The sequence below is a fragment of the Monomorium pharaonis genome, chromosome 8, assembly GCF_013373865.1.
Source record: "Monomorium pharaonis isolate MP-MQ-018 chromosome 8, ASM1337386v2, whole genome shotgun sequence".
Classification (NCBI taxonomy): Eukaryota; Metazoa; Arthropoda; class Insecta; order Hymenoptera; family Formicidae; genus Monomorium; species Monomorium pharaonis.
In genome coordinates, this window is record NC_050474.1 from 3626946 (window position 1) to 3640312 (window position 13367).

The 13367-nt window shown below is 44.3% G+C and overlaps 2 protein-coding genes across 2 annotated transcripts in view; one reads left to right on the forward strand and one right to left on the reverse strand.

The window, feature by feature from the left end:
* Positions 1 to 13367, reverse strand: part of LOC105836051 (protein dachsous) — a 315828-nt gene that overhangs the window by 9371 nt on the left and 293090 nt on the right. The window contains exons 11-16 of the mRNA XM_036291030.1: positions 12406 to 13072; positions 11945 to 12295; positions 9313 to 9642; positions 8784 to 9228; positions 4693 to 5641; positions 4096 to 4381 (exon numbers count right to left, since the gene is read on the reverse strand). Of these exons, the coding sequence (XP_036146923.1) occupies positions 4096 to 4381; positions 4693 to 5641; positions 8784 to 9228; positions 9313 to 9642; positions 11945 to 12295; positions 12406 to 13072 (3028 nt within the window). The remainder of the gene's footprint in view (positions 1 to 4095; positions 4382 to 4692; positions 5642 to 8783; positions 9229 to 9312; positions 9643 to 11944; positions 12296 to 12405; positions 13073 to 13367) is intronic.
* On the forward strand, positions 2416 to 4032 carry LOC105836053 (deoxynucleoside kinase). The gene is given in 5 exon segments (XM_012679817.2): positions 2416 to 2459; positions 2461 to 2585; positions 2934 to 3127; positions 3321 to 3570; positions 3657 to 4032. Coding segments are annotated over 5 exon segments (900 nt in total). The 3' UTR covers positions 3944 to 4032.

Sequence of the window (13367 nt, forward strand, 5' to 3'; positions counted from 1 at the left end):
CTTTCCCGGCGTTAACGCGACGATAATCTCGTTTACTCTGGGACACCAAAGAGTTTTACGGCGATACAAATTAGATAGTAACCTCGCATTACGCCACTGGCGCAAGCGAACTTGTTGAACAAGAAGAAATAGCAACGCGCAGCATCAGCATCGGCAGCAGAAAGCGAAGAAAGGGACGAAGACAAAAAACGCGAGCGCAATAAAAGGCCGAAGGAATCTCCTATTATGTCTCTCCCGCCGTCGTGGAACGATTGCTAGAACGTGCGTGACTCGCCACCTGCTCGCTATTGGGAATTCCACCTGGCAGGAAGAAACGGGCAGCCTCGCGAGAAGAAGACGGCCCCGTTCGAGGGTATCATCGAAACTGCGGCGCAGCCTTCGTTTGTCCGACGACGCGGCTGGACTTACTCGATCACCACGTCCTTCCTTTCGTCGCGTCATCTTCGCTGACTAGCTGCCCGTCTGATGGCGATCGAAAGGGGCTCAACGGGACGAGACCTTCTTTTTCTGCGCCTTGAGAAGTGGTAGCGCGCGAGGTTGGCGCTTGTACGTCAAACCTCGCGGTCACCACGGTCCCGTAGTCGTTCCATTGAATCGTATCTGTCAATGGGGAACAATATGGTGGCGAGAAAGGGCCGAGGAGGAAGAGGACCCATGTTTGCAACGAAGTCCACGAGCTGAAGAGAGAAGTAGAAAGACAGGGAAAGAGAGAGAGAGAGAGAGAGAGAGAGAGAGAGAGAGAGAGAGAGAGAGAGAGAGAGAGAGAGAGAGAGAGAGGAGCTGAGCCACCGAATGCGCACCTCAGCAGCCTCGTCTAAGTTATGCAGATTGTTCCGAACAGTTGGACTTTAATGCCAGCATAAATCCTTTGCCACTTAACTTTATACGTGGAGAGTAGAATGCGTTCCCGCCCTCTCGGCGCGGTTGGACTCCGCTCTTCTGATCCCCTCTCCCGCTATATGCCCGTCGACTCCCCTTATTCTAGATACCGCATTCTTTTCACAAACTATACGATCTAACTTCGAAATAGAATTGGCGCGTTTCTTAAATGCTTAATTTATTTTGAAAATCATTTTAAATATGTAATTTTGATATGCAATTAGAATGTCTTAGCATGTCTTGATTATAATAATAATTTTACTTCCTTTTCATTCGATTTCCGTTCGCTTTTCTGCTAATCTGATAAGAAATGGCATTAACACCACAATACGGTAGTGCAATAAATACTTCAATTATTAACCAATTTTCTTTTTCTTCCCGAGCAGTCGACATGCAGTTTTCGCTATGCCGCCTCTTCCTCTCGTCGCACGTGGGCGACCTTGAGAGGAGCGAACCCATCATAAAACTCATTGAATTTCAAGGCGGCGATAGACGTTTCGCCAGGCAACAACCACAGGACGAAACTCGAGCTATCGTCATTGCGGGTGAAACCTGAGCTTCTATTTGCCGACAGAATCATCGTAGACACCGCAACGCTACTGTCGTCGACACCTGCGCGGTTATTCTTAACAAGCCCCTCTTCCTTTTCCAATTCTCCACGTCGTTGTAACGCAACGTGACCGCCTTTGATCGCAAACAGAGCTCTACGGGGTGACGGGCAATTTCGCGTTGTCCCGCAAAGCGGAAATAACAACAATTCGCGATTACGGAGTTATTTTGCCTGGCGAATTGAAACTATCTGACACTCGATATCGAGTGCCTTAAGAAATGCTTGTCAATCGTAATGCAATGAAATCTGATAGCCAGAGGAAACTTTGATTAGTAGAATGACAACTTTATACTGTAACTTTATCATTGATAACTAAATAAAAAAAAATTGCGTTGCGTAACTGACATTCGCATTATTAGTGTACATACATAAAATACAATATTAATTTTGTAATTTATTATTATGCTAAAAGAGAAGGAAGATGTACATTTTTTTCTTAACATCTAAGGAATTTTATAATTCATATATAAAATCTGAAAAAATCTTTCAAATTTTTTCGAAACAAAATTTATAAAAATTATGTAGACATTCTGAAAAAATTTTCACTAGAATACGAGAGAAACGTTTGAATAATAATAAATTAATATTTCATCGTTACTACTTTTGTTCAGCTAAGCTGTATTTAAGCTAAAAATTAATTTGACACAATAGTAAATATTAAAAATTATTATAAAAAAGAATTTATTTTCTAAACAGAGGTTTGTGATAGTTTTTAATAATAAAATAACTTTGTATAAATAATATTTTACTTATACAAAATCTAAATACAAAGTCTGGGAAGGTAAATATAACATAAAATAGAAAAACATCTGTACTTATTTCATCGGCATAAGTTTCACCGCGCAGCGCTCAGCGCTGATCGGCGCCGACGCGTGACGCGCCTGAACAGATGGCGAGCAAGTTCCCCCATCTTGTGACGTACCAACATGGCGACGAGTACTTTCGGCGGGAAACATGCCTCTCGGCCGACGTTTGTCGCGCGTTATAGTACCAGCAGTTCGCCATCGAGTAATCCGTGTGGCTACGACGCGCGTTCCTCGATGGGTTTTAGTGTCACATGAAGAATATAACACAGGATACAAGAAGCGACATAAAGGTGCCTCGTCGATATAACCTCAAGGAATTACCCGCGTGTTGCTTGTATAAATCGATAGAATAAAACAGTAAAAGCGAGCTTAGTCATCACCGAGATAATTGTCATAGGTACCATTTATGATATTCGGATACTTTGTGTCTCGTAAAACGCAATAAGCCACGACGACGACGACGGCCGGTATAACGAAGGCGGATTTAGCACGGGGATTATCTGATTGACGGTTCCTTGAAGAAAGAAACTACTTGTCGGCCGTTGCTTTCGTCGATGTCGCTTTATGGCAATATAAAATTGAGAACAGTCGTCTTGCGTAATTAGTCCGCATTAGAAATGACGTGTGTCTTGTTTCAGTGAGGAGCAGCTGTGTCCACATCATGGAAATGCTCTCGAGGAAACTTTACAGCAACCCATTTACGATCTGCATAGAGGGCAACATTGGAAGTGGCAAAACGACATTCCTGAACCACTTCCAGAGCTTCAACAATGCCACAATCCTGCAGGAGCCAGTGGACTTGTGGCGAAATGTGGCTGGAGTCAACTTGTTGGTAAGTTATTTTGGTCGATTATTTTAAAGGCGATGTATCGAGATGTTTCATTGCGACATTGAAACATTATAGTAAAAGATATTTACAGCAAAGTAACTATACAGATTTAAACAGACTAGTACAATAGTCTGAATATATTCTAATATGAATCTACAAATATCGAGACGAAGATCAACACTGGCAATATTTTCAGGATCTCTTCTACAAGGACCCAATAAATTATGCCTTCCTATTTCAATCGTATGTTCAGTTGACTAGGTTACAGTTGCATACTGTGAGTACAGCGTCACCCTACAAAGTTATGGAGAGATCCATATTCAGTGCTAGATGTTTCCTAGAAAACATGAAACGTACACACATGATAAAGGATGTAGAAACAAAAGTTTTAGAAAAATGGTACGATTGGTGCTTGGAAAACACCAATATAAGAACAGATTTAATAGGTATATCCTCTACCCGATCAAGTGTAAAAGACTTGAACAAAACTTTCCTTTCATTAAACTATATATATATTATACTGCGGTTTTAGTATATCTGAGGACAACGCCTGAAGTTGTGTTTCATAGAATGCAAGCACGTGCGCGTAAGGAAGAAGACTCTGTGCCATTAGAGTATCTGCGACAAATTCATGAGATTCACGAGGACTGGCTTTACAATCAGACTCTGTTTCCTGTACCGGCGCCGGTGATGATTGTAGATGGTGACAAAAGTCTCGAGGAAATGATGCCACAGTTCGAGAAATGTAAAGATCGGATACTTAACGGGCAAACCGAGGGCACGGCAAACACCAGAATAGTTTTAAATACTAAAGCTTAATGTATACTGTGCAACACTATTCTATTTATTTGACAATTATATATTAATTATAGATATTTTCATAATAATCGATAAGCAAAGTAATTGCACATCATGTTCTATTATTTTAAAACTTGAGAATTCCAAATAGTAGAGAAGTTCTTATGACTTACCTTCAGAAACGGAAATGATACTATGCTCTGGGAAGGTAGGCTGATTGTCATTGACATCGATCACCCGCACGCTCAATGCTGCTGTACCAGTTAATTGCGGATTTCCTTGGTCAGTCGCGATAATAGTTAATCTATACTTCTCACGGATCTCACGATCTAGAACTATGTTAGTTCGTACGACTCCGCTGTACGGTGGGCTTATGGTAAAGGCATTATCTGGGTTGCCGTCCACGATATGATATAAGATTCTGCTATTCAGCCCTTGATCTGCATCACTTGCTGACAGCTGCGGCAACAAATATTGACGAATATGAATGTCGTGTGTCTAACGAATATATATTTTTTATATTTAGATTCACATATATCTATTTTTATATCTAGATTTTAACATGTGTAACAAGCAAAAATAAACATTTATGCTTTTGAATGATTCTAATTGTACATTGAATTTTTTTTAAATATTTTGTAAAAATAATTCCTTGATATATATTTTTATATGTTATATATTACGTATACTTCGTACTTTAATGCGCAATTTCGTTATGCAAAAGCATACCATATAATACATCAAAATTTAAACATCGTTAAACACTTCACCTTCATGACAAAATCTCCTTTGGCATTGCCTTCGAGTACCGTAGCCGAGTACTGCATTTGCGTGAAGATTGGTGGATTGTCGTTGACATCAAGTATCCTGATAATAACTTTGACGTACGCTTCCAGAACTTCCTGGCTCGCCGTCCTCGCCACCACATTGAGAATGTGCCTCGAGCTTTTTCTGGGCTCCTCCTTCGGTTGCTGGCCTTCCAAAGATCTACCCCACAAATTGGTGCGCGCCGCGTCGTCCGGCAGCTCATTACCGGGTTTTATCGTCATGTCATTCCACAGTTCTGCATCTAGCCTGGTAGGATCATTGACGCGTAACAGACCAGTGTCTTCATCGATCGCAAAGGTGTGATAATCGTTTCCCGAGGCGATCGCGTAGGTGACTCGCTGTCTTCTGCCATCGGTACGCACCGCGGTGATTTTAACAATCTCTGTGCCGGCCGGCGAATTTTCCTGGACGACGACATTGTACGTATCATTCTGAAATTTCAGGCTGGGCGTCAGATCGGCGAGGTCGCCGACCTGAAGTTCGATTAAACCCTTTGTGCTCTTTGGCGGGTCACCCTTGTCTTGGGCCAACACCTCCAGATGATACGTTCTGCCGTTATCTTGCGACAACGATAGGCTTGCCGTTACTTCGCCGGTGCTGGGGTGTATCCGAAATTTCGGTTTCTCCTGCTGGTTTATCAATGAATAGACGATCTCACCATTCGCGCCGTTATCGGCGTCCTCAGCTGACACCCGGAGAATGTTTTGACCCGGCTGCGTGCCAATCGGTACGCGCGTTCGAAAGGGATATTCCTCGAATATTGGAGCGTTATCATTCACGTCACTGATGTTGATCTCGACAGGGATCGATGTACTTTTCGCGTCGTACCTGCCGCCGTCCGTGGCAACCACGAGGAAGACGTAGCTGCTTTGGCGTTCACGGTCCAGTGGGCTGTATCAAACAGGAAGAAACGGACATTAGTTATAGGATAGTTGGCTTATAATCATGATCATGAGATTGAGAAATAAATACATTAATTTAATAAAGAAAGGTAACTACAGTTTTCAATTAGAGTTTTTCTTTTTTCGAATTCTTACATTCATATTCAGAACGCGTTATTAAGTTATTCTATATCCTTATTTTAAGTATAATAAATTTTATGTATATAAGAACGATGAAATAATTCAAGAATTCGTTAACATCTTTATATTATATTACAAGCGCGTTCTGATTATGAATCCTAATTTAATGTTTCATTAAAATATATTAAATTTAGTATTGCAATTTCTTATTCTTCATAATAAAAGCTTGTTAATTATTTAAATGAAATATTTAGATGGATAGTTGATTTCTGCGCTAATCAGAAATTATTAGAGATGTCATTGGAGAGAATTCCGATTTAGTTTCACAACACTGTATCTTGAAACAATACTCTTATGAAGTTACGCAAATGCAAGTCGAGCAAGCAAGAGAAGTTGTTTAGCGTGCCTTCCAGCGTGCCTTTGCGATACTACGCAACGTTCGCAACAATTCTTAATAAGCGTGGGATAATGATCGGACGTCAGTAGTGCACGAATTCGATACGCTTATTTACGATTGCGCGAAGCTAACTCGAATACTCCAGTTATCTTTCGCCCCAGTATCAGCCGACTGCAATTCGAAGTGTGTAGTTTTTTCAATAGTTTTGCAATCGAACAGAACGACAGCTCTGTAAGGAATGTTTTAGCCAAAGGTGATTTTTTTTCAAGAAATGCAAGAATTTTCGTTATAGCTTAAAATTGATAAATAAATGAACGAACTAGATATAAAAATAGATATATGTGAATCTAAATAGTGATAGCAGAACGAACGGAAATTTTTATACAGGAGTAATCTGAACAAATACGTCGCCTTGACAACTAATTTCGCAAAAGTAATTCGTACCTGCTACGAAAATTCAGTGTCATCAATATCGTATCGACATTCTTGTTATCAATTTGCACCATTTATCTAATCATTTAGACGAAAATTAGTTTCCGTTTGATCCGCGTATTGTCTCTACTGGGTGGTCTCCAGGGAATAAGAAAAAAAAAAGAGGAAAAGTGTTCTGTACACCTTCTTGTCGTGCAGAGAGGTACCGCAGAGCGACGATGCGGTTTTCAAAGGTAAGAGGAACGAGACCATCGCTGCAACAGCAACAAGGCGACACGAAGAGTTGGGTCCGCGGCTACCGATCGAGGGAAGAAGATACCAAAAACAGAAGCTGGAGGAAAGAGAAGAGAAGAGGAGAAGGAGGAGGTGGAGACGACGAAACGAGATGGCCGGACAGCGGCCGCGGCGAGAAAGGGTGAAGAGAGAGAGAGAGAGAGAGAGAGAGAGGGACGATAAAAGTGAGGGAGAGACGCGGCGAAAGAGCAGCTCTCGAACTGAGATCTGGTTTTGCATATCAGCGGGCATTTTGCTGGCTGAAATAATGCATTGAAATGCCACATGGTGTCTCGCTGAAATGACACACGGCTGTCGCGGTGCAAAAGTATGCGCCCTCCTGGGTTTCTTCCCATGGCTACCGACTATTCTCTCTCTCTCTCTCTCTCTCTCTCTCTCTCTCTCTCTCTCTCTCTCTCTCTCTTTCTCTCTCTTGCTATCTCTACCCTGTTAACCGTTTCTTCGACCATTTTCCTACATAGCCTTTCATGCGTTCACGTATTCCTGCGATGTGATATACCCACTTGTATCGCCGATAGATGTAGAAACGGCAAAAGGAGGAAGCGGAAGTAATGAAAGGAGCCGTGTAAACGGATGCGGTTAAGCGAAATCGTAAACCAAGATTGGCACCGGGCAGGGTAAAGAGGGGAAGGAACTATAATTGCCACGGGGATTAAAGCACGAATCGTGAGTCACCGAGACGGACAGACATTGGGCGTGTCAGTCATACGGGTTTACGGCGACTTCGCATAATAATTTACAACGAGAAAATGATATATCCCCGGCGTGGAAGTGATTTATCGAAATCACTCGGTCGTGTCGTGTTCGAAGGGAGGCCGCCGGACACGGGGGCCGATACGGGGGTAGCCGACTCTAATCACTCGCCGCGAAGCTCTCTCGCGCGGCCGTATAACCGTCCACCCATAAAAGTTAATGCTTTGTATAAAGACTCGGTATTGAATTCGATTCCGCGAAGTTCGCGCGCGCAATTAGCGTTTGAGGGTTTTCCACCGCGCTCGTACACCAAGACCGTATCGAGCGGTTAACGATCGCCGGTTAGCGCCGCTCCTCTGGGGATCAAGGTTCGCGGGAGCCCGCAGCGAAGTCGTCCATTAATTAACGAACCACAACCTTGCTGTTTGGCAGGATGGACGGAAGCCACGGAAAGTCTTCGTCTTAACGACGTCTCGAGATATCGGTTTATTACGCGTGTAATCATAAGAGACACTCACCGGATCGAAAGGGACGGACAGAGCGCGGCAAAGGGCCAAGCGAGAGATAGATAGATAAAAGAGAGAGAGAGACGCAGGGGAGAGAGGTAGGAAGAGTAGTATCTCGGGTTGTACCGACGGGTTATGCATACGGAATCGTTTAATCGGCCATAGTGCGTCGTTCGTGAAGCGCATCGACTGACTTTATAATTTTACGACGTTCCTAGACCGCGTCTCCCCGCGCCGCTTCGTCCTCTCCCATTGCCTTCGAGCGTCGAGCTTCTTTCACTGCGAGTCGACTGGCTGCTCTGTGTACACGAATGTCTATATGCATGTGTATGTGTTACGTGTGTGCGGGCGTCTTCACTTCCCGTTTTACGACGTTATACTACCGGCGTAATATCCCTCTGGGTGATCCTAATCGGATGTGTAATAAAGGTCGCGGTAATTAACGCCAGGATGAAATTAGTTGGTTGGTAGCCGAGATCGCGAAGTAAGACTCGTATGCGATCTAAAGGGAGAGAGAAAGAAAGAGAAAGAGAGAGAAAGGAAGACAGGCTGAAGAGATCCAAGAGAGAGAAAAAAGGAAACGGAAAAAGATTAGAAGGGAAGGAAACGACGACAATGACAGAGGGTAAAAGAAAGAAGGGCAGCCATACGTAAAAAAAAGAAGCAAACGATGAGACGTGTGCACTCACCCAGTTGTAGTAATGACGCCGGTCAGGTTGTCGACCCTGAAGAGCCAGCTAGTCTCTTGGGCGATGGCATACGTGATCTTCCCATTTACACCTTGGTCCGGATCGGTCGCCTTCACAGATATCACGCTCGAGTCCGGTGGGACATCCTCAGAGACAGTCGTTACGTATTTCGTGGGATTGTAATTCACTGATGGATAGTTCGGTCCATATGAGAAACCGTTTTGTGGATTGGGTCCGGTGTACTGATTATGCAGGAAAATCGGAGCGTTGTCATTGACGTCCAGGACGATTACGGTGAGGTTGCAGCGCACTTCTCGACTCGGTCTTCCCTTGTCCTTGGCCGAAATCGTCAGGACGTACTTGGGCACGGTTTCACGATCCAGATTTGTCATCGATAGCACGCCGGTGATCGGATCCAATATGAATTTGGAGCCGATGTTGCCGCCTGGAATAAAAGGCACGAAGATTAAGCATCGAATTTGTTATTTACACGATTTCCCATACGCTGCACCTGGCGGGATCAACTTACCTACGATACTGTAGGAGATCTCGCCGTTCTTCCCCTCGTCGAGATCGGTCGCGGCTATGGTATGGATCGCAGTTGTGATTTCCTGATTTTCCGGCACGGCGAGAGAATAGCAGGAACCCGGCCGAAATTCCGGACTGTTGTCGTTCTCGTCCATCACGATCACGTCCAGAGTCGTGATGTCGAGAAGCTTGTTGGATCTCGCCATGATGGAAACCGAGTAACGTGCGACTTCCTCGCGATCCAGGGGAGCCCGAAGAGTGACTTGACCATTGGGCGCTATGGTAAACTTGTTCGAAGCCACGTTGCTCGGGATGCTGAAGGTGACGTTACCTATGCGAAGCGCGATAAGAGGTTCAACGTGTTATTAATTAAAATTCAATGCTTTATTAATTAAAAAACAGCGCCTTATACTTTGATATATATACAAATCTTTCATTTATAATTCACTTATTTATAAACTATATATTCGCAAGTTATTATTATTTGTTCTGTACATATTTTTATGTACATAAATATCTTTGCATTTTATTAAGTTTAAAAAAAAGATGTTTCGCAAAGAATACATTTTATATACATTTTCTATCAATTTATTGACTCTAGAATGACAGAAAAAAAAAACTATTATCTTATTCTCGCGAATCCGGTAATTTCGGTTCGATGCGATTTTCCAGTTCGGTGACTAATGCTTCCGTTTCTCGAATTCCAGCGCACTTAGCCCATGCTCGTCGAATTTTTAGCGGACTGGGAACAAAGCGACGCGGTTCAACGTGCGTGCGCGCGTGGCCATTCTTCGTCGTGCTTCCAGCAAGTAGCGACATGTTGCGTGCGTGCGTGCGTGTGCATACGACACGCAAACCGCACGTTGGCATGGAGGTCGGCGATTTGCCTATGCGTACCGCGGCAGACCGGCGGCACGATGATATACGCGGCCATTGTTTTCGCCTCGTTCTCTCATTCTTTCTCTCTCTCTAATCCCCGTCTCTTCCTGCGTTCCATGCTCGCTCCCGCATTTCGCAACAACCTTCCCCTATGTATTACCGAGCCATCGCGGTCCCTCAGGATCGACCGGCACCTTTAGCGCATTCGCATGAGACCCGCTAATGCGCTCGTCCGGTGTCATGATAGATAAGCGACTAGAGAAACACACTAGACACCGCTTCGTAGCGGGGCTGGTTCACGAACATTGTGGCGACCAATGCGCGCGTAAGCGCATCTAGGAAGCATAGCGTTTGTCAAATGCTCGCGCCATAATTGACATTTTGCTCATTATCGATTTCCTCGCGTAATGAAAACTCTCATTAGCACGAAATGCACGATGTACAATAACACCGGGGCGGATCGGACTTCTGGAAACAGCGTCGTCGATAGACGACATCTCTTTTTTTTTTCTGAACGTTCGGACTCCGCCTCGCGGGATCGCTAACGTACGCTGCGGACTTGTCTGGTCGCGACGATAATTAGTGGCATCGTTAGACCGCTAATTCCACGCATCCTAAGAAAGATACGCCGACTTTTGCTGTAAATAATGCGCGCGGACTCGTTATCGCGTTTCCCGGGGAGGGAGAGGAGAATTGAGGAGATACGTTTCTCGACAACAACGACGGTGTATTCCGCGGGACGAAAACAAATCTCGGAATTTTCTTAGCTTCGCAGACCACGATTTGCTTTTTAAGGCGTGCGCGCAAAGAGACGATGCATAAGCGAAAGGGGTTCCCGCGGCCGCAGCGGGGTACTCTGGGCAGAACGGCGTTACCGACGACCCCGGGGGAGTCTGAGCCGCGCGGGTCATTTCGCTGAATTTACTGTAATGCTCGGTACCGGCCGGATTCGAGGCAATTATTCCAGGTATTTTCGTAGCAGGGCTTTCCTATTAGCTGCGGCGAGCGCGGTCGCGATTATGCGGCACCGTGTGCACGCGTATTGTGTAGGTGGTTGTGTGCTGCTAGGCTCCGACGCACGAAGATTCGTTCAAAGAGAGAGAAAGGCGATATCACGATCGTCAGAATGCGAGTGAGACGCCCGAGAGAAGTACGAGTGACGGCAAACTGTAATTTCAATCGCGGCCGCTCTGTGCGCCGTTAAATTGACAGCTCCTTTTGCACCGGCCGAGATTTTACGCATCGCCGAAACAATAAGGAATACCTAAGAGTACCCTGCTTTCCTCTTTGGTCCTCCCGCAACATCCTTGTTACGACGCCTTGGGGATCGATAAAATTTCGACTGTGTTGCTCGTTTTGTTTCTCACGATATTATATGCTGTGAGCACGCGTTTACGTCGTTTTGCTCGAGATAATAATGGGCTGCTTAATCTTGCGATAACATTATTAAACTTTACATTCACACGAAAAGAAGACAGTTTTAAAGTAACTAAAAATTTTACTAGACACAGATAAAAATAATTTTGTTGAACCATTGAAATAATTATGCGGAATACTCAAGCTGATCAAAAACTTTTTGCAACGTTGCTTATCATGTGACCATCTTACATAATTATCTTAATGCTGATGTTCAAGAAAGTTATTTTCAGATTTATAGCTATATTTTTAGACATTTCAGCAAATAGTTGGCGCAATAAATGATGGAAAAACTTGACGAAATTGTTGCGGTTGTGCAAGGAGATCTTTGGCCTTACCTTGATCCATAACTGCTGATCCTGCAACATTGATCACGTGCGATCCGACGTGTAGGTTCTCGGAAATCTTAGCGATTGGATTAGGCAACAGTAATCGAGGAGGTCCGCTCGCCTCCGCCGCGACTGGATTCAGACTTAACTTCAGCACGGCCTTGCGGGGTGGTAAACCGTGATCGTTGGCTGTAATCTCGAGGTTTGCGGGCTTCGTGATGGGCTTCACAAGGCTTACGATGCCCGACTCGTAGCCTACGGTGAACCGCGACTCCTCATTGCCCGAGGTTATCACGTAAGATATCCGACCGTTGTCGCCAGCATCCTTATCCATGGCAACGACTCTTATTAGACTAGCACCTGGTAAAATTAAGAAAATAAGAATTTAATTAATCGTATATTAATCATATTAATTTCGTATAAATCTGTGTGATACAGTCAGCCGACCTGCACGCTATGACTGCACTTACCAGGCAAAAGATTTGATGTGACGTTTATCTTGGTGATATCTGGCGCGACGAAGACAGGATTGTTGTCATTTTGATCAAGAACGATGATTCTTGCGGTAACCGTGGAAGCTAATTGCTCCCCAGATGGTGCCCGGTCCGATGCCTTGAGAATCAGAATATATTCCGCCCTCTCCTCCCTATCCAACTGCTTGGTCAGCATCAAAGCGCCAGTCAAAGAATCCACGAAGAAGCAATTCTCCGGTGGAAACTCGGCTACGAGACCGTATCTAAGTTCGCCGTTCAAGCCACTGTCCCGATCGCTGGCCGTGAGATTGTAAATGATCGAGCCGATCGTTGCTTTCTCGGACACGCGCACAATTATTGGATCTTGTGGCCAGCTCGGCGGATTATCGTTGGCGTCATTTATGATGATCTTCACGGAAACGGCGATGCTCTGAGGATTCCCGAGCGAGGTCGTGTCCAACGCACGGATTTCCATGTGAAATTCGCTTACGTTCTCGCGATCGAGCGAGTGGGCGACCACCACCTGGCCCGAGCTGCGATCGACATCGAAAGCCGGAAACTCGCTCATCGGTTTCAGCGAGTCCAAGGTGAAGGCTACGCGACCCGCAGGACTCGCTCCCGACACTGATCCCACCACGTACCCGATACTTGCATCCTCGCGCACCTGAATGTGTCGAGCATACACCATTAAATTCAGTCTATTTTATTCTTTTCGTATTATAAAAAAATATCTCTTTCTTGAAAAAGTTAATTTATGCGTCAATCAAGACTAAGGAAGTGTCGTTTAATAATTAAGTTAGGAAAGATTTTGAAATAATTCTTTTTGTGCATGTGTTAATTAATATAAGAGAGATAAATATTAAGTTATTAAGACGTATATCTCTCTACGAATTAAATGACAATTAAATGTTTAATTCAACGATTATAATAACAACGAAGACCATAAGATTGCAATAAAA